This window comes from Cetorhinus maximus, chromosome 2 (genome assembly GCF_964194155.1).
Source record: "Cetorhinus maximus chromosome 2, sCetMax3.hap1.1, whole genome shotgun sequence".
NCBI lineage: Eukaryota > Metazoa > Chordata > Chondrichthyes > Lamniformes > Cetorhinidae > Cetorhinus > Cetorhinus maximus.
In genome coordinates this window covers 40,101,246-40,128,536 of record NC_135880.1, presented here as the reverse complement: position 1 = coordinate 40,128,536, position 27,291 = coordinate 40,101,246, and the positions used below count along the sequence as shown (strand labels likewise).

Sequence of the window (27,291 nt, the reverse complement as noted above, 5' to 3'; positions counted from 1 at the left end):
ATCTATATCCTTTTGCAGACTCCTTATGTCCTCTTCACAATTTACTTTCCTACCTACCTTAGTGGCATTGATATAAGAACATAAGAAATAGGAGCAGGAGTAGGTCATTCAGTCCTTTGGGCCCACTCTGCCCTTCAATGAGATCATGGCTGATCTTCTACTTCAATACCATTTTCCTGCACAATTCCTGTATACCTTGATGTTTTTAACATGTAGAAATCTATTGATCTCAGTCTTGAACATAGTGACTGAGCCCCCACAGCCCTCTGGGGCAGTGAATTCCAAAGATTCACCACCCTCTGAGTGAAGAAATTCCTCCTCCTCTCAATCTTAAATGGCCTGCTCCTTAATCTGAGACTGTGTCCCCTGGTTCTGGACTCACCAGCCAGGGGAAACATCCTACCTACATCCACCCAACATGCCCTGTGAGAATTTTGTAGGTTTCAATGAGTTCACCTCTCATTCTTTGAAACTCTAGAGAATACAGGCCCAGGTTCCTCAATCTCTCCTAAGACAATCTCGCCTTCCCAGGATTAGTCTGGTGAACTTCTGTTGCACTCCCTTTATGTCAAAAATATCATTCCTTAGATAAGGAGACCAAAACTGTGCGCAATACTCCAGGTGCGGTCTCACCAAGGGTCTTTGCAACTGCAGCAAGACATCTTTACCCCAGTACCAAACCCAGTGGCGATTCAGGCCAACATGCCATTTGCCTTCCTAATTGCTTGATGCACTTGCATGCTAGCTTTTAGTGACTCACGAACATGGACACCCAGGTCCCTTTGGCACCAACACTTCTCAACCTTTTACCATTGAAGAAATACTCTGCCTTTCTGTTTTCTTCTGCCCAAGTGGATAACTTCACACTTATTCACAGTATATTCCATCTGCCATGTTCTTACCCAGCCTGTCCCAGTCCCGTTAAGCCTCCTTGCATCCTCTTCGCAACTCACATTCCCACCTAGTTTTGTATCTTTAGCAAATTTGGAAATGTTACATTTGGTCCCCACATCCAAATCATTTATATAGATTGTGAACAGCTGTGGCCCAAGCACTGATCCTTGTGGTACCCCACTGGTAACAGCCTGCCATCCTGAGACTGACCCGTTTATTCCTACTCCCTGTTTTCTGTCTGTTAACCAATTCTCAATCCATACCAGTGTATTACTCTCAATCCCATGTGCTCTAATCTTGTTTGCTGACCTCCTGTTTGGGACCTTATGGGCCGTTGATAAAAGACAGAAATGGATGGTAACAAAGGAGAGAGAAAGGAGAAAATGAAGGGGAGAGGGAAGGGAGAAACAGGTGGCAATGAAGCAGAAAAGGAAAGGGACAAAAGTTGTGATTAAAGCTTTTGGGCAGGGGAGGAAAGGGGTATGCCAACAGTAACTGAGATGGAGTTGGGAGAGAGAGAGTGTCTGTCTTAAGTGGAGGTTCCAGCATAAACCCTGCAGAGGAAAGAAAGGATTATTTGAACAGGGAAGCATGGAAGAAAAGCAACTTAACCAGGTTTAACTATGAAGAACCCCCAGTTGAACTGTCGAGGAAAAGGGAGAAAAGTGTCAATATTTACTGGGGGGTGGGCGGTGTTGGAGAAGAGAATGTCTCTGTGAAAGGATAGGGATTTGAATGGGTTCACTGACTCTGTGTACCAGAGGTAAAGGAGGTTTGGGTGTCAGGGGATGATATTTGAGGTAACTTAACTAAATTATGGTTCAATTGTTTTTGAAAATGAAAACTCAATTAATAGTGAAGCACAAATTCAAGTTAATTAAAATGCATAATTTTCATGTACAATTCAGAAGTTACCAGGATAGCAACCTCTTAATTTCCCAGGAAATGCTTTACCAATTTAATACCTTCAATATTTGGATTTGTCATTCTGATTTGCATGTGCTTATTTTGTTCTTGATGTAAAACTGATGGAATGTTGGTTGCACGGACTTAAGTTATGAAGCCCAGGAAAGATTTTCTGTTTTGGTCATGACCCTGCAGCAGAATCAAATGCAGGCCCTGGCCTTGCACTATGTCAGGAGCAGTCATCTGACATCGATTTTGGCTAGTTTGGTAAATTAATCCCCATCCTGGATGGCAGGCAGGCTCTTGAAGCCAAACGGAGGCCCTCCAGACTGAAGGTGCTGCAGCCTGCCAGGGAGAGAGAAAGTGCTGACATCTTGAGGTGCCCTCTCAGCACTTTTAAAATATTTGAAATAAAAATGGCCACAGATGCAGGTCCAGCACTCTGGAGGGGAAACCTCTCTGCAGGGCGGCCTGTGGCCACCTCTGTAGTCAGGTAGTCAGGAGTCCTCAGAGTGATCTTGAAGCACTGGCTGCCCAGTATACCGCCAGCTGCAGGCATCTGCCATGCTTCCAATACCACAGGGTCCCTACACTCCAGTTGGCCTCTGATCATTGGCCTTTATTGGCCATTTAATCAGCTTAACAAGTTACTTACCCCTTGCTGGCAGTGACTGTTCCATGCCCAGTCCAGCCTTCCCGAAAATGGCTTGGGAATGGATAGTCCCCATCAGACAATGAAAATCCTGCCCCCTCCCCATTATGTAACTGGTTATTTCCATGAGATGGATTAATGAGGCGCAGTAGTCACCAACCCCCACAGAGTCTGCCCACAATCCCAATGGCTGCCCCACAGCTTTTTAACACCGTTAAGTGGTTGGAGGTGTGACTTCCGCCTCTCTCTCAGGAGGAAGTCTCACTTTTGGGAACTGCTGGCCAATCAGTCCCACCGTGCTGAGGGGCCCAGACTGACAGCTAAGTTCAGGGTCTTCTGGAGTCAGGCTGGTAGGCCCCGGTGAGGGGAAATGGGAGTGGGGGTGGTGCTGGGTTCAAGGGGCTGGGGTGAAGATTAAAGAGGAGGGTCAATGACCTTGAGGGGCCCTCCAATGGGCCAAGAGGGCCATCAAAGGAGGCCCACCCCCTTGCCCGATACCAGCCTGTGCAGCTAAGGCTGCAGGGCTTTCTGACTGTTGCGGGCCTCCCCCTTCGTTAGGTATAATACCCATCGCTGGGGGAACAAGGCCCTTAAGTGACCATTATTTAGTAACTTAAGGCCCTCAATAGGCCCAGGGCAGGCGGGCCAACGGATGGCTCACGTGTCCCCCCGTTTAATTGTGGTGGGCACAGGGATGGACGGTTAGGTGGCAGGTATGGTGCCTGCTGGATTTTACATGCTGCCCCCAACTTCAAACCCGGTGGCGGAGGAGAGTATGATCCAGCCCCTTATGTCACAATCATTCTTCAATTGTTTGTCGTTTTGGGGGCTGTGTCAGTTTATCTAAATTTATTGATCAATTTTTGCTGATTTTCTAAGTTGACAGAATGCGCCCCTTAAAACTGTGTCAATTACCTTTTAATAAACTGGTGCCAATTAATCTAAGTTGTTTAAATACAATGAATAGTAACCTCCTTTGCCAGCGGAAATATAATGCTGTATTTGGTGGTAAATGTGTGGTAACATCACATTTAACATCCAGCAGGCACATTTGAAAAGAGCACTTCATACACTTTCATCAATCCGTCGATGATCCTCAACGTTTTGAGCAATCCCTTTTTATTTATGACCAGCAAGTAGGAAAAGATGTCCAAGTGAGTTGTGAATGCTTTGGATTTGTGGATAGAGCTCTCGCTTGTTAATGGAGTGATAACTGCTGAAAGTCACATGGATTAGTAAAACTGATGTTCTAAGAATTTGCACTTTTCCTGTCCAGGTTGGAGTTTCAGTATGGGCTCTGCATACCAGTTCCACAGCTGGCGGGTGTTCGTCGTTGTCTGCGCTCTTCCCTGCGTCTCCTCTGTTGTTGCACTCACGTTTATGCCTGAAAGTCCCAGATTCCTGCTGGAGGTAAGGCACTTGGAAAGAGGGCAAAGGCCTGTATTTCCTGGGTTTTTCTCTAAATTGATTAACAATCTATGATAAGTTTTCCTCAGGAACAATTATGGATAAAAAAAAGTTAACAACTTTATTTTTTTTTCTAGTTTGCTTTCTCCCGCTCCCTTGCTGAAGGCACTGGCATACAGTTCCACAACCCTTTAGTGGCTATATTTGTGCGTGAGCTCAGAGTGTCAGAAAGCTATTTTACCATGTGGGGAACAACAGTTAGGCCCAAACCTATCACCATTCAACACATGCACTTTCCAGCAGGGCAATCACTCAATTACAACAACAACAGCAACAACTCGCATTTATATAGCTCCGCTAATGTAATAAGATGTCCCTCGGTGCTTCACAGGAGCATTATAAAGCAAAATTTGACACCAAGCCACATAAGGAGATATTAGAGCAGATGACCAAATGCTTCTTCAAAGAGTTGGGTTTTAATGGCCTCTTAAAGGAGGAAAGAGAGTTAGAGTTTTAAAGAGGTTTAGGAAGGGAATTCCAGAACTTAGAGCCTTAACAGCTGAAGGCACAGACACCAATGGTGGAGCGATTAAAATCAGAGGTTCGCCAGAGGCCAGAATTAGAAGGGCGCGGATATCTCTGAGGGTTGTGGGGAATGCAGAGATTACAGAGATAGGGAGGGGAGAGGCCATGGATGAGAATTTTAAAATCAAGGTGCTGCACAACCAGGAGCCAATGTAGATCAATGAGTACAATGTTCTTTCTCTTCATTTATGGGATGTGGGCATCACTGGCAAGGCCAACATTTATTGCCCGTCTTAATTGCCCTTGATGCGGTGATGGTCAGCCGCCTTCATGAACTACTGTAATCTATGTGGTGTAGGGACACCCACAGTGCTGTGAGGAAGGTACTTCCAGGAGTTTGACCCAGCAATGTGGGAACAGGATTTATTGCGACTAAGGATGCAGGCAACAGAGTTTTGAATGAGGTCAAGTTTACAGAGGCAGGAATGCATTAGAATAGTCAAGTCTAGAGGTAACAAAGGCATGCATAAGATGGTCAGTAGCAGATGAGCTGAGGCAGGAGTACACAACCAGCAGTAGAAATCTGTGGCTGATTTATCCCTTTCACCAAGCTGAGGACATTAAGGCCCATTTCACCCTGGCTGAGATGAGCCAACTCAGTAAAGAGATGGAAGTGAGCCTGGGTACTTGCTAGCTTGTGCAGCTTATGTAGACAATGCATTGTGCTTCAGCGGTAATTCATTGGCTGTAAAGCACTTTGACACATTCTCAGAATGTGAAAAATACTATGTAAATGCAAGTCATGTCTTTCCTTAATAAATCGGGCAAAATTGATGAATTCTTCCTTACATAATACTCCGCTAATTTTAACAGTAATAATTTACTCCACCCAACTCCAAGCCTCATTCAAGCCTTTGCCCAAATAAGGACAAAAAAGCTAAATTCCAGAGGTCAGTTGAGAGTAACTGCCCTTGACATCAAACCAGCATTTGACCAAGTGTGGCATTAAGGAGCCTTAGCAAAATTGAAGTCAATGGGAATCAGAGACAAAACTCTCCACTAGTTGGAGTCAAATATAGGATGAAAGAGGATGGTTGTGGTTGTCAGGCCCAGGACATAGCTAAAAAAAATTCCTCAGGGTAGTGTCCTAGGCCCAGCCACCTTCAGCTACTTCATCAGTGACCTTCTCTCTAACCTAAGGTTAGAAATGGGGATCTTCTCTGATGATTGCACAGTTTTCAATCCCATTCATGATTCTTACAAAATGAAGCAGTCTGTGCCTACATGTAGCAAGACCTGGACAACATTCAGGCTTGAGCTAATGAGTGGCAAATAACATTCATATGAACATTTGAACAATCACACCACAAGTCCCAGGTATTGACCATCTCCAACAAGAGATAATCTAACCATCCTTGACATTCAGTCACATACCAACCATAGATTCCCCCATCATCAACAGCCTGGGAGTTACCTTTGACCAGAAACTTAACTGGACCAGCAGATAAATACAGTGGCTAAAGGAGCAGGTCAGAGGCTGTAAATTCTCTTGACTCCCCAAAGTCTGTCCATCATCTACAATGCACAAGTCAGGAGTGTGATGGAATACTCTCCACATGTCTCGATGAGTACAGCTCCAACAACACTCAAGAAGCTCGGCACTATCCAGGCAAAGTTGCCCTCTTGATTTGCACCCAATGTACCAACCTAAACACTCACTCCCTTCATACTGGCACACGGTGGCAGCAGTGTGTACCATCTACGAGATGCACTGCAGCAATTCACTAAAGCTCCTTCTACAGCACATTCCAAACCTATAACCTTTAGAAAAACAAAGGCAGCAGATGCATGGGAACACCATCACCTGCAAGTTCCCCCCCCCCTCCCCCAACCACCACAAGCCACACACCATCCTAACTTGGAACTCTTATCACTGTTCCTTCAGTGTTGCTAGTTCCAAATCTTGGAACTCCCTAACATCTCTGTTGGTGTATCTACACCACATGCAATGGTTCAAGAAGGTGGATCACCATTACCTTCTCAATCAGGGATGGGCAATAAATCCAGGCCTTGCCAGCGGAGCCCACATTCCATGAGCAAATAAATATTGTGGGTTCTGGATCGACAAAAGTCTCATGAGTGTGATCAGTACAATTAGAAGATTGGTATTTCTGAAAATGTACATACTTGATTTTATTGTTTTTATAGGTGGGGAAACATGATGAGGCCTGGATGATTCTGAAGCAAATTCATGACACCAATATGAGAGCACGGGGACAGCCCGAGAAAGTGTTCACTGTAAGTGTCAACGATGAAGAGTTCAAGGATAAAGTATGAGCTTGGTTTGGTGAATTAGAGTCTTGAGAGGGACTGAAATGTAGAACAGTATGATAGAGAGAGTGTTTTATAAAAAAAAGAACCTCTTTTCTCTGGATCTTCCTGCATTATAGCCCACATTGATATGAAGGAGTTCCCTGCTCCTAACAAGCAGATGCCACTCCATATGAGGTAGAAAATAGCAGATAAGTGGGAGTGGCTCAGGATAGCTATCCTACCACAAATCCCTGTATGTGGTAAAGCACCTGGTTCACCTGGAATACAAAGCTGAGGTCATGGGTATTGCAGCATTTTGTAAAATAAAACAATGGTCTTCTAACATTCAGCTACCCTAGAAATGACATATTAAATATTATATAAATTCAAGAACCCGACCCGCTCGAGCGCAAAATGACACGCATTGATGTCAGGCAAGTGTCCCGACGTCAACGTACAGTCACGCGATATTTCATTTGGCGGGTCACTTGAGGGGATATGTTCCGTTACATTTTTATTTCCTTTATTCTTTTTTTAAAACACTCTATCTCCCTGAGGCAGCTCTGTGCATGCTCGCCCGACTCGCACTGCCCCCATCCTCCCCCACCCCCCCCAACCTCCCCCCAGCCGCTCAGGCAGCACTAAGCACTGCTCCTCACGTTTCACTCTGGGTTGGCCTTAATTGGTCCTCCAGTGTGAAATTGCCTTCTGGTCCCGATCGCGGGCGGTGGTCAGCTTCCCGACAGCCGCCGCCAAGCCCACCTGACATGGGTAAAATTCTGCCCCTAGAAAACTTGCAAAAACTGATCAGCAAATTCATAAAACTGATAAACCCCACAAAATTGTCAACAAAAGAATGATCCTGATGATAAACCTATAGTGCATGAAACCAAGTAACAATGTAAGTTTGTAACTTAAGTCATTGGTGTCTCCTGTCTTCACAAAGGAAAAGGATGATGTGAAGATTACACTGAAAGAGGAAAGGGGGGTTATGAACAGGATAGTAATAGGTAGAGAGGACATCCTAAAAAGAATAGCATTACTGAAAGCTGGTAAGTCACCTTGTCCAAATGGAATACATCCAAGGTTGCTGAAAGAAGTAAGGATAGAAATAGGAGAGGCATTAGCTGCAGTCTTTCAATCCTCATTGAATGCAGCAGTTGAGGGAAGACTGGAGGATTGATATTCAAGAAAAGGGAGAAGGATAAACCAGGATACTATAGGCTGGTCGGCCCAACATCAGTGGTGGGGAACGTTTTGGAAACAATTATCAGGGACAAAATAAATGTTCATTTGGAAAGGCATAAGCATCTGACTAGCTTAACTGAAAATTTTGATTAGGTAACAGAAAAGGTCTATCAAGATATTGTACTATATGTTGTATATATGAACTTTTGGAAGGCATTCAACAGTGCCATACAGGAGGTTGAGAAGCTGAAAGCTCATGGAGTTAAGTGGAAAGTGGAGGTATAGATATAGAATTGGCTCAGTGTCTGGAAGTAGAGAATGGTGGTGGATGCATGGTTTTCAGAGTAGGAGCTGTTTCCCAAGAGTTAGGTTTGGGTTCATTACTTTTTTAAAGTTTTCTGAACAACCTAGACTCGGGTGTCAGGAGCAACATTATAAAGTTTGCAAATGATACGAGCTTGGCAATGTAGTAGGTGGTGATGAGGATATATGACAGTTAACATGGACAGGATAGATAAATGGTAGAAGGGGCTCAATGCGAGAAGTGTGAAATCATGCACTTTGAAGAATTTAATATGATAAGATAGTATTACTATAAATGGTATGATTTGGAAAACTGCAGATGAGTGAAGTTATCTTGGTGTCCATATACACAAATCTTTAAAAGTAGCAGGACAGGTTGATAAGGTGGTATAAAAAGCATATGGGTTACTTGGGTTCATAATAGAGGCACAGAATGTATAAGCAGAGTGATCATTTTAGAACCTTATAAATCACTGATTAGGCCTCAACTGGAATATGGTGAATAATTCAGAAAATGTAAAACCCTTAGAAAGGGACCGAGGGGGTTTACCAAGATGCTATAAGTTATGAAAAGTTGGAAAAATTAGGTCTGTTCTCCTAGATTAAGAGGTACCTAATAGAGGTTCTTAAATTGATGAGATGTTTTGATAGATGATAGTGTTAGGAAATAGAGACAGTTTAAGTAAGTTATATTGGTATTTGTAGGTGTTAAGAATGGGTTTTAGCTTTAAAGTTTAAGTTTGATTTGTATTTCTGTATGTGTGTGTTAAGAAAGGTCAAGTTGAGTTTCACTTTAAAAGGATGCTTGCATTTCGAATTAGGAGTTTTATGACTCCTAAAGAGAAGGTAAACAAACAAGGGTAGAAGAATTGGACTGTTGCCTAGCAATAGGGAGCCAGAGAGGCAGGTCCTTCCCAAGAGCTTGAAATCATGTGGTGACTCAGGGGAGAGGAATATAGGAAGGAGAGTTCGAATCCCTGAAAGTGAGCCCTTATGGAAGGTGTCTGAGAGAAAGCGTTGGTTTGGGAGAAGATTCACAGGCGAGTTCTTGAAGAGTGGAGATTGGAAACCCCTGTGTGAAAGACGGAGTTCAGCGAGACTGCTTGGCTCACAGTATGACAAGCGTCTGGGGGGTAGTTGAGGAGAGATCCATAGCATTTGTTTAAGATGGCATCTGTCACTTGGTTTCAGAATGTGGTGTGTCTGACCACAGGGTGCCATAGATTTACATGTACTGTGTACTTACTGTGGACATTAGAGTATAAGATAGCTTTTGTAACTTGTGTTATCATTACAAATCTGTAAAGGTATAGTTGAAGGTGAAGGAGTATTGTAATATAGTTCATCTTTTCTCGTTGAATCAATGTTTTATTCTTTTGTTAAAAGTTCATCAGCTGACTCCTGTGACTTTGTTCAGCAGCTACTCTCCACATATCTAAACAAACAAATAAAAGTTTGGATCTATCAAGCTGGGTTCCACTCTGGGATCAGGCTTGTCCAGGGGTAACCTCAGCTGGGGATCATAACAATAGAGAAAAGATAGTTCCCTCTGGCAAGTGGGTCAATAACCAGAGGTCATTGATTCAAAATTGTTGGCAAAAGATCTGGAATTTTTTCCCACGCAAGGAGCTGTTGGGGTCTGGAAAATTTCAACTGAAGAGGTAATGGAAGCTGATTCTATAAATAATTTTAAAAGGGAGTTGGACATCTGATGGTAAGGAACATGCAAAATCCAGGGATGTGGGGCCAAAGCACGACTGCCCTTTCAAAGAGCCAGCACAGGCACAATGGTCTGAGTGACCTCTTCCTGTGCTGTAAGGTTCTGTAATTCCAGGATTCTATGAACATTCTTTCACTCATTTGGAGGAAATATAGTGCAAGTACATAAAAGCCCAAAGAAGGAAATTCAAATGTTGAATGTTGGAGGATGAGAAGGATGTGCTTTAACAACTCACTTGAATGGCATCGCATTTGGCGATGGAGCAGTCATATCATGAACTGTTGGTGATGCCCGATGCCATGTATCAGAATGGAACTCACTTCTCCAATGAACTGCGTGGGGGCACCAGGCAAGTGAATGCGTTTTCATGTAATTGAGGCCCAAGGCCCAATATCAAATGGGCCTGAGGCCTACTCATTCCAGCACAGGATTAGCTCTCTGCATTCAGTTTCTATAGGACCAGGTTTGGGAAGAGGAGAGGCCAAAACTTCCATCCCCATCGGTATTAAAGAGAAGCTCTCCATTTGCTCCAAAAGTGAAAACATGACTTTGCTCTGGAGCTGACTGTGTTTTCCAGGAAGAACATCAACTTATAGCAAAGGTTGAGACAAATTCAAAATTGTTATACTGTGGAGAAAAGAGCAGTGATTCTTAAAAAGGAGCTGCTAGTAGTTTATTTTCGGTTGTACTGCAACATTTGGCAGTTATTTCCCATGTTTATTAGAATGGTGATGTGATTTACATAAAATTCTCTTAAGGTGTAGGTGAAAGTCTTCGGCCGGAATTTCCCGCCCCCGCTAGCGGTGGGGTTCAGGGCGGGCGGGTGGGCGCGGAGAATATGACAGGATGAAAAAAATCGAGTTCCCGATGGTGGGACACGGCAGCGGGAACTCGCGGTCCTGACCATCATGGCGGGCGGTCCTGACCATCATGGCGGGCAGTCCTGACCATCATGGCGGGCGGTCCTGACCATCATGGCGGGCGGTCCTGACCATCATGGCGGGCGGTCCTGACCATCATGACGGACAGTTCTGACCATTATGGCGGGCCGCCATTCCCACTGAAGGCCGTCAGGAGCCCGTTTAGCATCTAATTAATAGAATTTAAATGATCACCTGACTGGAATTCTACACCCCCCGACCCCACCCACCCACCCACCCCCCCACCCATCCCCGGCATATCATGTGCCCCCACCAGCGAGAGTTCACACTAGCCCAAAACACGACCAAACCAAAGTGACGTTGAGATGGTGAGGACTTACCAGTAAGGCGCAGCCTGGACCACTCGGTGGAAGGTGCTCGACAAGTAGAGAGGGAGGTGCTGGAACACGAGGTGGGGGAGTGGTGAAAGCCAGGGGCTGGGCAACAGGACTGCCCGGGGTGGGGGTGGGGGGGTTGTGAGGAGGCGAATTCCGGTCAGATGCTCATTTAAATTCTATTAATTATATGCTAAACGGGTTCCTGATGGCCTTTGGTGGGAATGGCAACCTGTCATTATTCCGCCATGATGGCTGGGACTGCAAGTACCCACTGTCATTTCCCACTGTCGCAAACCTGATTTCTGGTGGGCTCATTGGGGAGGAAAGGCATGTGAAGGATTATGGTGATGGGGGAGGGCTGTCAATGGTGATGGGGGGAGGGTGAGAGTTACAGGAGGAGAGTAGAAGGTGTTGGATACAGTCTGAAAGTTCATGCGCACCATCCTGATGCTAACTCACAGTATTGAGTCCACACCCTCAATGTCCAGCTCAAGAAATGCTGATTGGGAGAAGGGTCATTGGGTGGGCGGAGCTGAAGGTCAGCAAGGCATCAGCAGCATCTGCAAGTGGCCCTCTACGCTAACCACTACCCCACCCCCCAGAAAAGCAGAAAGCAATCCGTTTGAGTGTATGTAATAGCAAGGCATACAACCTCATCCACAGTCTGACGGCCCCGAATGCACCCAATTCTAAGTACTTTAATAAATTAGTGGGCTTCTTGAAAACACATTTCCAGCCAAAGTCATCCGTAATAATGCAGCAGCTTATGTTTAATTCCCGAGTTAGGGCACCGGAAGAATCCACCACAATCTATGTTGTGGAGCTGAAGCAGTTGACAGAACACTGGACTTCGGAAACACATTAAACAACATGCTGCGAGACTAATTCATTTGTGGAGTTCAGGACGATGCCGTTCAGTGCCGTTTATGCACAGAGGTTGACATCGACTTGAAGCACGCCCTGGAAATGTCACTTGCCATGGAAAGTGCTGCGTGAGACTCACAGACTTTGCAACACGTACAACATGGCGCTGTTCTTCATGTGGAATGGGAACCTACCGCCGAGCATGACACGAAATCCAGAGAAATAGCATCGAAGTGAGAGGCAATGTGCGCTGTTCGAAACACGAAAAGGCCTGGTAGAAACACGTTAGTAGAGACTCAAAGGTTAATCTGTTATAGATGTGGGAGTGACCACGGACCAGACACCTGCAGATTCAAAGAGGCAGAATGCCATCACTGCCATAAGAAAGGTCAAGTAGTAGGGCAATGCAGGGCAGTCAAAACAGTCCATAAAGCAGCAAACCAACATGATTAAATTGAAGAATACAAAAGAACCTGAAGATGCTGATACCGACATCTACTCCCTCTATAACGTCACCGTTGTAAAAACTGAACCTATCACTGTCACAATCCAAGTTAATGAGAAGCCTCCAATAATGGAGCCTCAACACAGTGATGGGAGACCATGCATTTAATGAAGATACCCAACCACTGAATCTGGAGGGGACAACCGCTAAATTGAAGACATACATTGGAGAATCTATTCAGGTAAAGGGCATCGCCACAGTCCAAGTCCCTTATGGGCAACAGACAGCTCAGCTTCCAGTGATAATAGTGACAGGAGAAGGGCCTAGTCTCCTGGGCTGAGACTGGGTACAAAAAAATCAAGCTTGACTGGTCTGAAATATTTCACCTGAAAACGGGGTGGAGTTCCTGAACTGCTAAGGAAATACGACAGTAGTGGATTGGGCTGAGGGGGGCATTTTCAGGATGGCAACCTGTAACTAGTGGAGTGCCACCGGGATCAGTGCTGGGGCCACAATTATTTACAATACATATTAATGACTTAGATGAGGGAAATGAATGTACTATCGCCAAGTTGGCAGGTGACACAAAAAAAGGTGGGAAGGCAAGTGGTGAAGATGACACAAAGAGTCTACAGAGGGATATAGACAGGTTAAGTGAGTGGGCAAAAACTTGGCAGATGGAATATATTGTGGGAAAATGTGAACTTATGCACTTTGGCAGGAAGAATAGAGGAGCTGAATATTATTTAAATGAAGAAAGACTGCAGAAAGCTGGAGCACAGAGGGATTTGGGAATCCTCATGAATCCCAAAAAGCTAATATACAAGTTCAGCAGGTAATAGGGAAGGCAAATAGAATGTTGGCCTTTATTTCAAAGGGAATGGAGTATAAAAATAGGGAAGTCTTGCTAAAACTATACAAGGCACTAGTTAGATCACACCTAGAATACTGTGAACAGTTTTGGTCCCCTTATCTAAGGAAAGTTATACTGGCATTGGAGGCACTCCAGAGAAGGTTCACCAGGCTGATCCTGGGTATGGAGGGATTTTCTTATGAGGAGAGGTTGAGTCAGTTGGGCCTGTACTCATTGGAGTTTAGAAGAATGCAAGGCGACCTGATTGAAACTTACAAGATTCTTAGGGGTCTTGACATCTACCCAGATGCTGAGAGGTTGTTTCCTCTTGTGGGAGAGTCTAGGACCAGAGGGCATAATCTCAGAGTAAGGGGTCGCCTATTTAAGACAGAGATGAGGAGGAATTTCTTCTCTCAGAGGGTAGTAAACCTGTGGAATTCTTAGACACTGGGCCGTCAATTATATTCGAGGCTGAGATAGACAGAGTTTTAATTAGTAAGGGAATCAGAGGTTATGGGGAAAAGGCAGGAAAGTGGAGTTGGGGATTATCAGATCAGCCATGATCTCATTGAATGACGGAGCAGACTCGATGGGCCAAATGGCCTACTTCTGCTCCTACGTCTTATGGTCTTATGGATAGTGCATTTTGGGATGAATTATGGAAGTTAAAAGGCTTGCAAGAAAAAATATATGTGGATCTTCAGGTGACACCATGTTTCTTTAAGGCCAGACCTGTGCTTTATGCGTTGAAGGAGAAGGTGGATGGAGAACTGTGCCAGTTAGAAAAGCTAGGTGTCATCCAACCTGTCCAATTCTCACAATGGGCAGTGCCCATAGTTCCAGTGGTTAAACCTGACCAAACCATACGCTTTTGTGGGGACTATAAACTGACTGTAAACAAGGCAGCCAAACAAGATAAGTACGTCATCTCAAGGTTAGAGGACTTTCATGCAAAGCTAGCTGGAGGCAATCCTATACAAAATTGGATATGAGCCATGCTTACCAAGAATTAGAGCTGGATAGCATGTCTAGCAGATACGTGACTATCAACACACACAAGGGTCTTTATCAGTATACTTGCCTACCCTTTGGAGCATCGTCTGCATGTGCAATGGAGAGTCTTTTGCAAGGACTTCCCCAAGTGGTGGTATACCTAGATGATATTCTGATCACAGGGTCAACCAAGTCTGACACTTGGCCAACCTGGAGGAGGTGCTAAGAAGATTCATGAAAGCCGGTGTGCAATTAAAGAAGGAAAAATGTACATTTCAAGCGCCAGAAATTACTTAGCTGGTTCACAGGGTGGACACCATGGGTTTGTATCCAGTAGAAGAGAAAGTTTGGGTAATAAAAAATGCGCCCTCACCCTCCAGTGTAACCGAACTCAAGTCTTCCCTGGGTATGATCAGCTACTATAGCCGCTTACCAAACGTATCAATCGTTTTAGCACCATTGCACTTGTTGTTAAAAAAGAATCACCATTGGTCGATGAATTCACAACAGGAAGAAGCCTTTGTGACTGTAAGGAAACTGTTGCATTCATCGTGTTTATTGGTACACTACGACCCGTCGAAAGAATTGGTATTAACATGTGATGCCTCCTTATGGTGTAAGAGCAGTGTAGTCACATAGAATGGAAAATGGATCAGAAAGGCCCATTGGCTACAGCTCGAGAACCCTCTCCACAGCCAAGAAGGGTTATTCCCAGCTAGAAAAGGAAGGTTTATCGGTGGTATTCGGAGTGAAGAAATTCCACCAGTACCTGCATGGATGACATTTCATCATTGTGTTGGACATAAACCATTTATGGGTTTATTCAGTGAGGATAAGGCCAATCCACCAATAGTATAAGCGAGAATACAGTGTTGGGCTTTGATATTACCTGTCTATGAGTGAACCTTTATGTACCATCCTGGCTTACATATTGCAAATGTGGAAGCACTCAGTGGTCTCCCGATACCAGATAGCATCATACATGCTGTAGTGCCAAAAGAAGTTGCGCTTGCACTGAATTTCTTGGATTCTTTGCCTGTGTGTGTGAAGCAAATTAGAAATTTAATAGAGATCCAATTTTGTCGAAAGTCAAAGACCTTGTATTGTAAGGGTGGTTAAATTCATCTGTATCCAAAGAGATGAGACCATTCCATGCCCGAAAACCAAAGTTAAGTTGTCAAGCTGGAATTTTGTTGTGGGGATCAAGAGTTGTTGTCCCTTCGCAAGGAAGAGAATCACTCTTGACAGAGCTTCACAGTGCGCATCCAGGCATATCAAAGTTGAAAATGCTTGCACGAAGCTATGTCTGGTGGCCAGGCATTGACAATGATGTTGAAAGTATGGTCAAGCACTGTCTCTAACGTCAGCAACAACAGAAGTTGCCTGTTTCAGCTCCACCGCATCCATGGGTGAGGCCTGGTCAACCCTGGGTTAGACTACGTATTGATTATGTAAGTCCATTCTTAGGGACCATGCTTTTGTTGATCATAAATACACATTCTAAATGGATGGATGTATACGAAGTCAGATCACCAACATCAAGCACAACTATCGAAAAGCTGCGTCAATGTTTTAGTAAACATGGCCTAAATCGATTCAGATAACAGTACAGTGTTTACCAGTACAGGGTTTCAGAGCTTCATGAATTTAAAAGGAATCAGACATATTAAAACAGCCCCACACCATCCCTCATCAAATGGTTTAGCTGAGACATCTGTGCAAACTTTCAAACCTGGAATGAAGAGGTTATCAGAAGATACTCTAGAAATTCGACTTTCCTGCCTTGTTCTCAGTTACCGTACGACACCTCATTCGACTATGGGTTCAACACCAAGTGAATTATTGATGAAATGCCGTCTACATACAAGGTTAAGTCTGGTGTTTCCAATCTTAGAGGGGAAGGTAGAGAGGAATCAGAGTAAACAAAAATTGAATCACAATATTCATGGCAAAGCTCGAAGATTCACTGTAGGAGACACAGTGTTTGTGCGGAATTTCGAAAGTGGACCTGTTTGGGTTCCTGGAACCATTGTCTCAGAAAGCGTTCCCTTATCCTTCCAGGTGGAAGCGGAAGACAGAATAGTGAAAACACATGGACCATATTCGTGTTAGAAAAACATTCTAACAACTGGCTATTCCACCAGTAATTAACGTTGAACCATCAATCCATGAGGCGGCAAATCGACCTAGAATAGTCTTTCCCGATGTCTCTGTAGATTGCCTAACCCAGAACTGCCACTTTCTAATGATGTATCTCATGCTGCAGTTCCTGATCATGCCGACCCCGTGGGGGAAATGTCAAATTGTAGAACTGCGCTGCCGTAGCCGAATAAGGAGAGTGCCTCAGAGACGTAGGGCAGAATATTACGCTCAGTGTGTGGGTGCGCGCCTGACATGCCCGAGCGTAAAATGACGTGCGATTTCATCGGGCGAGTGCGCAGTCTCACGATATTTCGCTCGGCGGGCACGCGCTGGAGTCGGCTGCGCGCCCGCTAACAATTAAAAGACCTATTAAGGCCATTAAGAAGCTAATTAAATTCAAATTTACAGTGCCCGTCCAACCTATCGGTTGGCGGGCAGGCTAAAAGGCCAAGCGGCTTTTACATTTTTTAGGAAACCTCATCCACGGGCAGGATGAGGCTTCCTAAAGCAAATAAACATCAAATAAAAATTTCATTTTTGGTGCCTCAGGGAGATTGAAGCGCTCTTTCGCGTGCATGCACGAAGATTGCGCTAGGCCCGCTCGACCTCCTGCCGCCCGCCCGCACAGGCAGTGCTGAGTGCTACCACTCGTGTTCCACGCTGGGCGGGCCTTAATTGGCCCACCAGCGTGAAATCGCAATGTGGAGCTGATCGCGGATGGCGGCCAGCTTCCTGACTGTCCCCGCCCGCCCCCATCGAGCACCCCTGCCAAGGGCAAAATCCTGCCCTTAATTTTAATCACCTGAGTTGTATGTATGTATATGTTGTTGGGTATTCAATTGTCTCTGTTAATAGAAACTGTAAAAAATTAAAGGGGGTGGAAATGTTGCTACAAAGGCGCAGCCTCTCCTGCTGTCTGTCAAAGGTCATGTGATGTTCTTGGAGGCGCCAACCAATGACCCCTAAGCGCGGGCAATCCGGGAGGTGGGGCTTCCTGATGACAGTCCTGATCGAGCATGCAGCATCTGAAAAGCTTTCTGTAATAAAGTTCATCTGCTTCTTGTTGAAACCTGTCTAATCCATCAAGCCATTGCAGCATTAAAAATATAATTGAACATTGATTGGATGATTCTTGACAGTCAGTCAAACAATCGGCTAATAAAAGGTCTTTTTACTTTCCAGTTGGTGTGGAAAGGCAAGGCACCATGCACATGTGCATGTCAAGTGGCCAATGGAAGGAGTGTGGGGTGGGATATTTGGAAGCAGGTGGTCATATGATAATTCCTTCTGGATATGTCCCACGAAGAACATATACCTAAGGCCTGAAGGATTCCTATTCCACACCCCTGAGGCTGGTTCCCTGGTGTAGGTGCCTCAAAGTGAGAGCCTATCAAAAATGAGCTAGATTTTGCTGGCAAAATAATGACATTTTTAATGTGTACAATGTTTGGTGTGTAAATAGACCGGCAATTTGCAGTGAGGAACCATAAAATACCACATTGTTGGCCTGAGGAAAGCAGGAGGTCACCATCATTTTCCCTGAGTTTCAAGAAATGCTGTATTTGTGCTGTTAAAACAAATTAAGCTCCACAGAATGAAGGCCAATACTTAACAATGTAAGGGGTCTTTTAATTAGGTTCCTGCCATACTACTCAGATTTTTAATTAAATTGTTTTCTTACCTTTCCATTCTCTCTTTTCCTTGCTTAATCAAACCTTTCTTTCCCTTTCTTTATTTCTCTTCTGTACCTGATATTACCTGATTCTGTTCACTCTTTCTGTTTCTTTCTCCATCCTTAAGCTACATTGGTTAAGGAGATAAAATTGTTAGTTCCATTATTCACCATGGTCCAAGATGCCTTGTTTGACATCTTTATGTGGCACAAGATGGGTTGAATTTTTGATGGAATGAGGAGACAGGGCCAGAGGAGAGTTGCCCACAATCTCTTGCTACTAGCCAATGTGCTGGTCTGCCACTGGGTTCCCACCCCGGGCAATTTTCATTGAGGCTAGATCAGGGGGAGTGGTGAGGGGGTGGGTAGCCAATTAGTCCAAAAAAATTGTACATTGAGGGCAACTGTAAGAAGCCATCTGGCATTTTCCAGTTGGGAGGTGGCTCTCCCGCTGAGGCCGAAGCCCCACTGATGGATTGAAGTGGCCTCCTGGCACCAGACTGGGAGGGTGTGGGGATTGGTGACCATATATGCCTCATTTGACTTAACCTCTCCCCCAGCTGCGACTGCCAGAGGGATACAGATGTGGCTACAGGAAGTCCTGAGAAGGGGTTCCTTTTCCCTCTTGAGGCACCCTTGCTTCCTCCCACCTCTGCCGATCTTTCAATGCTGGAGGGCCTCCAACTGGGAGACCGCCCTCCATTCTTAGTTGCATGGGGCTCCTGGGGGTTGCCACCTGCCTAGCTGCCTCCTCGAAAATCACTCTCTGATTCCCGGAACCAGCATCACTGGTTCTCAACCCGGAATTCGTCTTGGCGTCAGGGTTGGGAGTCTGGGGCAAAAGTCCAGCCCAATAATTTTCAGCTGAAAAGTAAGAGAAAATATCTAACGCAAGGGGCATGATGTGAGATGCCCCATTCCAGCAAATTCTGGGCCATTATAACGAAACAACCCCCAGTAAATAAGTAGGGATTGTTGGTGGAACAAGTTGGGTGGGTGCAAAATTCAGCATACAGATTAAGGCAAATGAGCTGAAGTTCCTACTGATCAGAATGGAACTACTCAAAGTAAGTCTGATTATCAGCAACACATTTACTGTCTGATAAACAGGAAAAGAAAATTTGAAAATGCACTTACATCAGAAACCACTAGTGAATCGTGTTTTATTTACCAACTCTTATCTTCACAGGTCAATAGAATCAAGACTCCAAAACTGATCGATGAATTGATAGAGATACAGACAGACACAGGCACTTGGTATATGAGATGGCTTGTTCGAATCAAGACTGAACTGCGCGGTGTAAGTAAAGCAACTCTATTTAATTTGGAAAAATATCTTTCTCCTCAATGATACGTGATACAATATACCAGAAAAGAACATTTCACCACTGATTTGTGAAATTCATGTCAAATGTAGACGAATCTCACAATGAAATATCAAAGCCAGCAGTTTTGCACATAGTAAACTTAAATGATGAATACCTGAGCTATTACTGAAAAAAGAGATATGCTGTAGAAACTTTTCATCTTGCACTCATCAGGACAGATGCAAGAATACCAAATTTCAAAGGCAACAACAATTTATACTGCATCAGAAAAGGATTGCTGATTGATTGGCAAGTCAGCTCTGATTGATCAAGACATTGGCATGGCAAATACACCAGAGGGCTATTGTCTCCCATGGGCAAATGAAATATCCTGGCCCGTGTGTTTGTTTATTCAAAAGAGGTGCAATGTTTGTGACCTGCATATCAATAACAATGCTGTATCTATGTGCTTGTTCGACATTGCAAGCCTTTTCACTCAAGGAAGCCATAGACATTTGCACTGTGTCACTATATAATGGCAATCTAGATGCACTGGCATGTTCTGAATCTGTATTCACTGAACTTATGGACTTAGCAACTCATGCAGCATTAATGACACTATGTATGCCCAAATAGATGGTCTTACCATGGGTTTCCCTCTAGGGCCAGCTCTCACCAACATTTTCATTGATTTCCATGAGAAATGCATTTTCAATGGAGTGAACCCTAACCTTTTACCCCTTGCATGTTTCTGATATGTAGATGACATATTTGTTATACTTGAGTCTGCAGCTGCATGTAAGAATTTCCTTACACACCTTAATGTGCTCCATCCCATGCTCAATTTCACCTTTGAAATGGAGCAGTCTAACAAGCTCTCTTTCCTCGATGTGTTCATTGAGAAATCCTCTGATGAGTTGTTTACTGATGTCTAATGCAAGTCTACCTTCACTGGTCAATATACCTGGTGGGATTCCTACAACTCCATGTGCTACAAGATTGGTCTCATCAGCAATCTCGTAAGTAGGGCCCGAGCCAACTGCTCATCATGCAAACTGAAATAGGGTGCATGAAAGCTAACCTGTGGGATAATGGCTACCTCCAGCAGATAATTGTTTGTTGTATATCATGCATACTGACGAATAGGTTTTAGGCTGCCACTTTCAGACCTGAAAAATGCCCAGTGTAGCTCACTTACGTGTGCTAGAAGCTACATATATTGACACATGGGGCTCAGTTCTTTGCAAACAGAAAGAATATGTCCATGCATTGTGCCTTTTTCAACTAAATAAAAGCTTAGGGGACATCCATTCCCTGGTTCATTCCCCATGGCAATGCCTTGACCAATCAGATTCGACTTGCCTGGTTTGAATTGAAACAAAAGCTTGGCAGTTAACCATTTCCTGGTGCATTCTTCAAGTCAACATCCTACCAATCAGAGTCCACTTGCCAACCAATCAGTATCCGCTTCTTATGCAGTAAAAACACTTGTTGCCTGGGGAGGGGGTGGCATAGTAATATTGTCACTGGACTAGTATTGCAGTCACCCAGAGGAATGCTCTGGGGACCTGGGTTCAAATCCCACCATGGCAGATGCTGAAATTTGAATCCAATAAAAATCTGGAATTAAAAGCCTGATGATGACCACAAGACCATTGCTGATTGTCGTTAAAAACCCATCTGGTTCATTAATGTCCTTCAGGGAAGGGAGTCTACAGTGCTTACCTGGTCTGGCCTACATGTGACTCCAGATCCACAGCAATGTGGTTGACTCTTAAATGCCCTCTGAACAAGGGCAATTAGGGATGGGCAATAAATGCTGGCCTAGCCAGTGTTGCCCACATCCCATGAACAAATAAAACAAAATACAATATGGCCATGCAAGATAGCTGCTGATACCTATCTGCACGCGCGCCCTTGTCTGCACATGCACAGAAATCCAATGACATGCACACATCAGTTTACCCAGCACACCGCCAACTCATTTTGCTTTCTAACTCGGTTATTGCAATATGCTCTTAGTTTGTGGATTCCATGGATCCCGCACATCACTTAGTTAGCAGGTTGCTTGGAATACCTAGCTTACAAGCATTTTATTGACACTTGGAGAAAGTGTTACAGTATTTTGAGGAGTGACAGGGACAATCCAGAACCATTGCCGAATGCTGATGCATCAACTCACTTTAATGATTTCTGTTGTCTCAAAATTTATAAGTACTGTGAACATATGCTGCATAATATATGCGGAACTAAATATGATTTTGCAAAGTACTGACAGCCACATTATTTTGATGCATGATACGTAATTTTGAAAGTAAGTAAGCTGGGTTCATGTCACACATTGTCCCCTATAAAGATGGTGGCCTCACATGTGCCCTGCTGCACATTGCTCCCTATAAAGATGGCAACCACATGTATAACTGCACATGCATGGCGTTTGCAGGAAATGCAGCCCAGTATAAATTGATGTTCCCTTTGAGATTTGGTTTCTTGTGATTCTGTCCTGATGAGTACAAGACAAAAAGCTTTGATTTTTTCTCTTTTTTCAGCAACATGAAATTAGTCACTTTTGGTAATGCTTCTCATGCCAATCTTCCTGATGGGCAGTTGAGTGCAGCTGGTTCCATAATATTTTTGGTGGGTGGAAATGGGAAATGTTGCCCTTTAGCCCGGTGAGCTAAGAAAGTAAAAAGGCTTGTTAAAAATACTTTAGCTGCAGAAACACTGGCTCTTGTAGAGCCAAGGAAATGGGATTCTATTTGTAAAATATTTTAAGGAAAATTGTATACACGGGGTATACTGAAAACAGTTTGCCCATTGAATGTTTCATAGATAATTGTTCCTTGTGGGATAATGTATACTCGACAAAAAATGTAAGTGAAAAAAGATTCAGGATTGACCTTGCTAGCATGAAGCAAGTGTTAGAAAAAAAAATAAATCGCCAAGATCAAATGGGTTGATGGAAGTCATCAATTATCTGACTGTTTCACAAAAAGGAGTGCTTGTACCAGAAGATTATTTGGGGTCCTAGAAGAGGGACGTCTTATAATGTAATGCTATATAGAGAACATGGAAAATCTTGTGTTTCTTAGATATCTTTTGCAATATTGTTTGTCAATATTATTTGTTACATTTTATTTTAAAAAGAACAAAAGGAACCTGTTAACAGTAAGAATTAAAGTTAAGTGTACACAGGTGGGGGGCAGTCAGACGATTACTTGTGCAGATATAAAGACACTTGTGCGATAGATAAACCGATTTATGGACTCCTGGGCAGCTTGTGGTTTCCGTGACCTGGAGGAGTCTATGTTTCATTTTTATATAGACTATGTGAGGTTGCAGCCCCTCTTCCATTACCTGAAGGGGCTGCTCCTCAATTTTTGGTTGCACTTCAGCCCCAAGTTCCTGAACTTTGGCCACTCGATGCAGAGGGGGCGCAGGAAGATCAAAGTACTTCTTTGGCTAATCCTCGGCCTGGACATGGTGGCCATTAACAGGTCCAGGCAAAGGCAGTCGGTGAGAGTCATTCGACATGACTGCCTGCCTTTCTTCTGTGGCTACATACATGCCTGAGTGTCCCTGGAGAGGATGCACACAGTATTTGCTGGTATGCTTCAGGTTTTCCGCGGTTGGTGGACACCAAGAGGGCTGGAGCGCATCAACAGCGGGAATTACATTTTAAGTTTCCTTTAAAGTTTTTGTTTTCGTTATAGTGGATTAACAGTTCCCCTTTCACATAGGACATTTAATTGGTTTATTGGAGCCAAAAAGAGGTTTGAAGAGACTGGTGGGTTGTAGAGTTAAGACCAGAAAAAGGGACCAAATAAATCAAACTAATACAGACGGAAGCCAAAAGAATTAAAATGAGAGACAAGCAGAGACAGGCAATTACAAAGAGAGGGAGACATTTGTCTCTAATTTGAGCATGCCACAGGGGATGAACTTTAATCATATATTCAACGTTTCATTGTCAGACACTCCTCTCACTTGTCATTAACAGAAAATCTACTGGTAATGTTTCATTTATTTATCTTATGTAAAATATTTAATTTCTTATTATAATTGTAGGTTTGGCGATGGGGCTTATTATCTTAGACACAACAATGTCCTTGTATTTTTCCTTTACAATTGTGCGGCCAATTGTGGCTTAATTTAATGGGTTTCACCACAGTGAAATCTCCCGATGGTAATAATGACCTGTGTTTATCATTGGTGAAGTGGGCTTGAGGTGGGAGGAGCAAACAATAATATTTTCCAGCACAGGTACCGTTGAAGTCTCCGCTGGTAAACTGAGGTCCAGTTTTAAAAGCTACTAACTTGTTATGTTTTGGCATTTTGAACTACTTTAATAAAGAATGTCACCAGCATAGGGAAGAATATCAGGGCCAGGGAAAAATCGGCCCAGCTGAAAAATGGAATGTAGTTTAGCCCTACCCCCACTCCGCATAGGCCATGCTAAAAAACATATGCTGGGATTCTTGTCAGAATCTGGGCAGAATATCAGCTGATTTGGAGAGGAAACAGCATTTTAAAAAATATATATTTAAATACTGCTGAAAAAAGAGACATGCCTAAGCTTTTCATCTTGCACTCATCAGGACATTTGCAAGAATGCCAATGTAAGGGGAAAACAACAATTTATACTGTATGTGAAGAGAGTGCTGATTGGTTGACCAGTGGTGTTGCCGTGGAGAATGCACTAGTGATCGTGACTGACAGTTAACTGCCAAGTATTGTTTGAAATTTAAACCTTGCAGCTTGACCTTGATTGGTCAAGGCATTGCCCTGAAGGATGAGTCAGCAAATGGCTGTCACATATTTTGTTTAGCTGAAACAGGCACAATGTATGTACATATTCTATCTGTCTGTAAAGAACAGGGCCTGGTGTATTAATATATGTAGCTTCCAGTACACACAAATGCACCACACTGAGACCCCAACTGACAATCTTAAATTGGTTGTCAGCGTAATCCGTAGCACATTGAGAATTATGTAGAAAATATTGTTCAACTGCGGAATCACATCTAATGTTGAATACTGTGTTTTGAGTTTTGCAAGCATGGGATGGTTGGGTATGGTCTGTACCTTGTCCATTGTGAACAGGGGCTGGGACATGCTGTTTGATACGATCCACCAGTCTTTGGGATGTGTGGTCGACATACCTAGTGCCACACTGGCACTGAAATTCATAAACCACATTACTTGTTTGTGTGATAGGCAGAATGTCTTTTTGGCTTGATGGCAGCATCCTGTAAGTGGCGAATACCATTTGTTGAATACTATTGCATAGTAGCAGCGTGAAACAGGTAGCTTCACCTGTTGCTCAAATTTTTGACATACCTTGCCCTTCCAGGGTAATCTGAGGTAGCTTCAGCACTTTTCAGGGCCAAAAGTGATGGCCTTAGGCTGTTCACAAGTTTGTGTGATATACAGCATGAAATGATCTGATCAGGGTAGCCATTATCCTGCAGCATGCTTTTGATGTGCCCCATTTCTGTGTCAAGCTTGTATGGTGAGCAAATGGCTTGGGCCCTATTTACAAGGTTGCCAGTAAGACCAATCTTATAGCGTACGGAACTGTAAGAATCCTAATGTGTATATTGACCAGTGAAGTCAGGCTTGCGGTAGACCATGGTAGAGAATGCCCTGGCAGATTTCTCAACTAGTACGTCAAGGAAGGGGAGTTCATTTGACTGCTCCATTTCATTGGTGAATTTGAGGGCAGGATGGAGCCCATTAAGACATGTAAGGAAATTGTTACATGCAGTTGTGGATTTAAATATAGCAAATGTATCATTCACATATCAGAAATATGTGAAGGTGGGAGATTAGGTGTAATTCCATCGAAGAGACGTTTCTCACAAAACTAGTTGAGAGATCTGCTGGGGTTTCTCTACCACAGTCTACCACAAGCCTACCTTCACTGGTCAATATATGTGTTGTTATGATATGGCAGGTGGTATTTGCTGGACTGACCAAATCCCAAAGGGAAGCTCGGTCAGCCTAACACAACAGCTTTGCAATTTGTATTTATTATGAATAGGTATGTGTACTGAAGTCAGAAGTAAAGGTTCCACTACCACTTTTTGAGATTTTAAATATTAAATTGAAACATTTATTATCAAAAGAAAAGAAAACATAAACCCAAGATTACAGTTACACAACTAACTTTAGTCTTACAACATTTCCCAAAGGATTTCCACTTAGCTAGAGTTGCATATAGGCATCCTTTTATAGGCAACCATCCCTATAGATTCTCAAGCTATAAAAGCTCCAGTAATATTACTGCAAGCCACCCACAGTTGCAATAGGGGTGGTATGTCACAAACTTCTCTCTCCCTCTTTCTTGACAATGGAAATCCAAGGCTTGTAACAAAACCTTGCTTTCTGGAGCCAACAGACATTTCTGTGGGGTGGCCAGAATATTTCATGGTACACTGTTCAAGATCTCACATGGCCACCCCCAAATAGATGTCAATCTTTTATTAAATGCATTTGTTCCCTTTCATCTTTACCCATTGCTCTTAACTGTCTTTTGAAAGTTACCTTTCCCAGAATCTAAAACCTTTCATGTTGTCTTTATGGCCACTACCTTTGGGGAAAATAAGCTTAATAACTTTGCTTTATTTATTTATGATCTTTGCCAGTTATAAAACTTCCTGTTATGTCTCTTTGAAATTCAACAGCTAAAATTTCAATTCCTTGTCTATCTCCTAATGTAAATTCCTATTCATGCTGTAGCCACTGGGATCTTAGCTTGTCCATCTCCACTTCAAAATACCTGCTTTTAGACCTAATCCCTTTGATGATTTAAACCACACACATGCACACACACACAGAAACAACCCACACACAGCCCCCACAAAATCTGCTTCACACTATCCCACAGTATATTGGAAAAAATTACATTCTCTTTACAGTGTTGGGATTCTTACAGTTCCACACGCCATAAGATTGGTCTTATCAGCAACCTTGTAAATAAGGCCCAAGCCAGTTGCCCTCCATGCAAGCTTGATGCTGAAATAGGAAACATCAAAGGCATCCTGCAGGATAATGTCTACCCTGATCAGACCATGTCATGCTGTATATCGCACAAACTCATGAACGGGCATAAGGCCATCACTTTTGGCCCTGAAAAGTGCTGAATCTACCTCAGATTATCCTGAAAAGGCAAGGTATCTCAAAAATTTGAGCAACAAGTGAAGCCAGCTGTGTCACGCTGCTACTATGCAGTAGCAACAGGAGTGATATTCGCCAATAACAGGATGCTGCCATCAAGCCAGTGAGAGGTTCTGCCTATCAACCAAATGAGTAATGTGGTATATGCATTTCAGTGCCAGTGTGATGCTAGGTATGTAGGGCGTACACCCCAAAGATTGATGGATCGTATCAAACAGCATGTCCCAGCTGTTGTTCACAACAGGCAGGGTATACCCAACCAGCCCATGCTTGCAAAGATCAAACACAGTGTTCAACATTGGATGTGATTCCATGATTGGACAACATTTGCTAAATAATCCTCAATATGTTAAGATTTACTCTGACAACCAATTTAAGATTGTCAGTCGGGCTCGCAGTGTGGTGAATTTGTGTGTACTGGAAGCTGCATATGATAATACACAGGGCCCTGTTCTTTGCAGATGGAAACAACATGTATTGTGCCTGTTTCAGTTAAACAAAATAAGTGACAGCCACTCGCTGACTCATTCCTCAGGGCAATGCCTTGACCAATCAGGGTCAAGCTGCGAGGTTTAAATTTCAAACAATGTTTGGCAGTTAACTGTCAGTCACCATCACTGATGCATTCTCCATGGGAACACCTCCTGCAAACCAATCAGCCCTCTCTTCA

The 27,291-nt window shown here is 43.6% G+C and overlaps 1 protein-coding gene across 4 annotated transcripts in view; it reads left to right on the top strand.

Moving 5' to 3' along the window:
- sv2ca (synaptic vesicle glycoprotein 2Ca) overlaps positions 1-27,291 on the top strand; it is a 181,340-nt gene that overhangs the window by 114,229 nt on the left and 39,820 nt on the right. For 2 of the 4 annotated variants that reach the window (XM_078563549.1, XM_078563530.1), the window contains 3 exons: positions 3,729-3,862; positions 6,593-6,682; positions 19,325-19,435. In XM_078563549.1, coding sequence (XP_078419675.1) covers positions 3,729-3,862; positions 6,593-6,682; positions 19,325-19,435 — 335 coding nt within the window. The remainder of the gene's footprint in view (positions 1-3,728; positions 3,863-6,592; positions 6,683-19,324; positions 19,436-27,291) is intronic. The other 2 variants (XM_078563556.1, XM_078563540.1) reach the window with 2 other exon arrangements.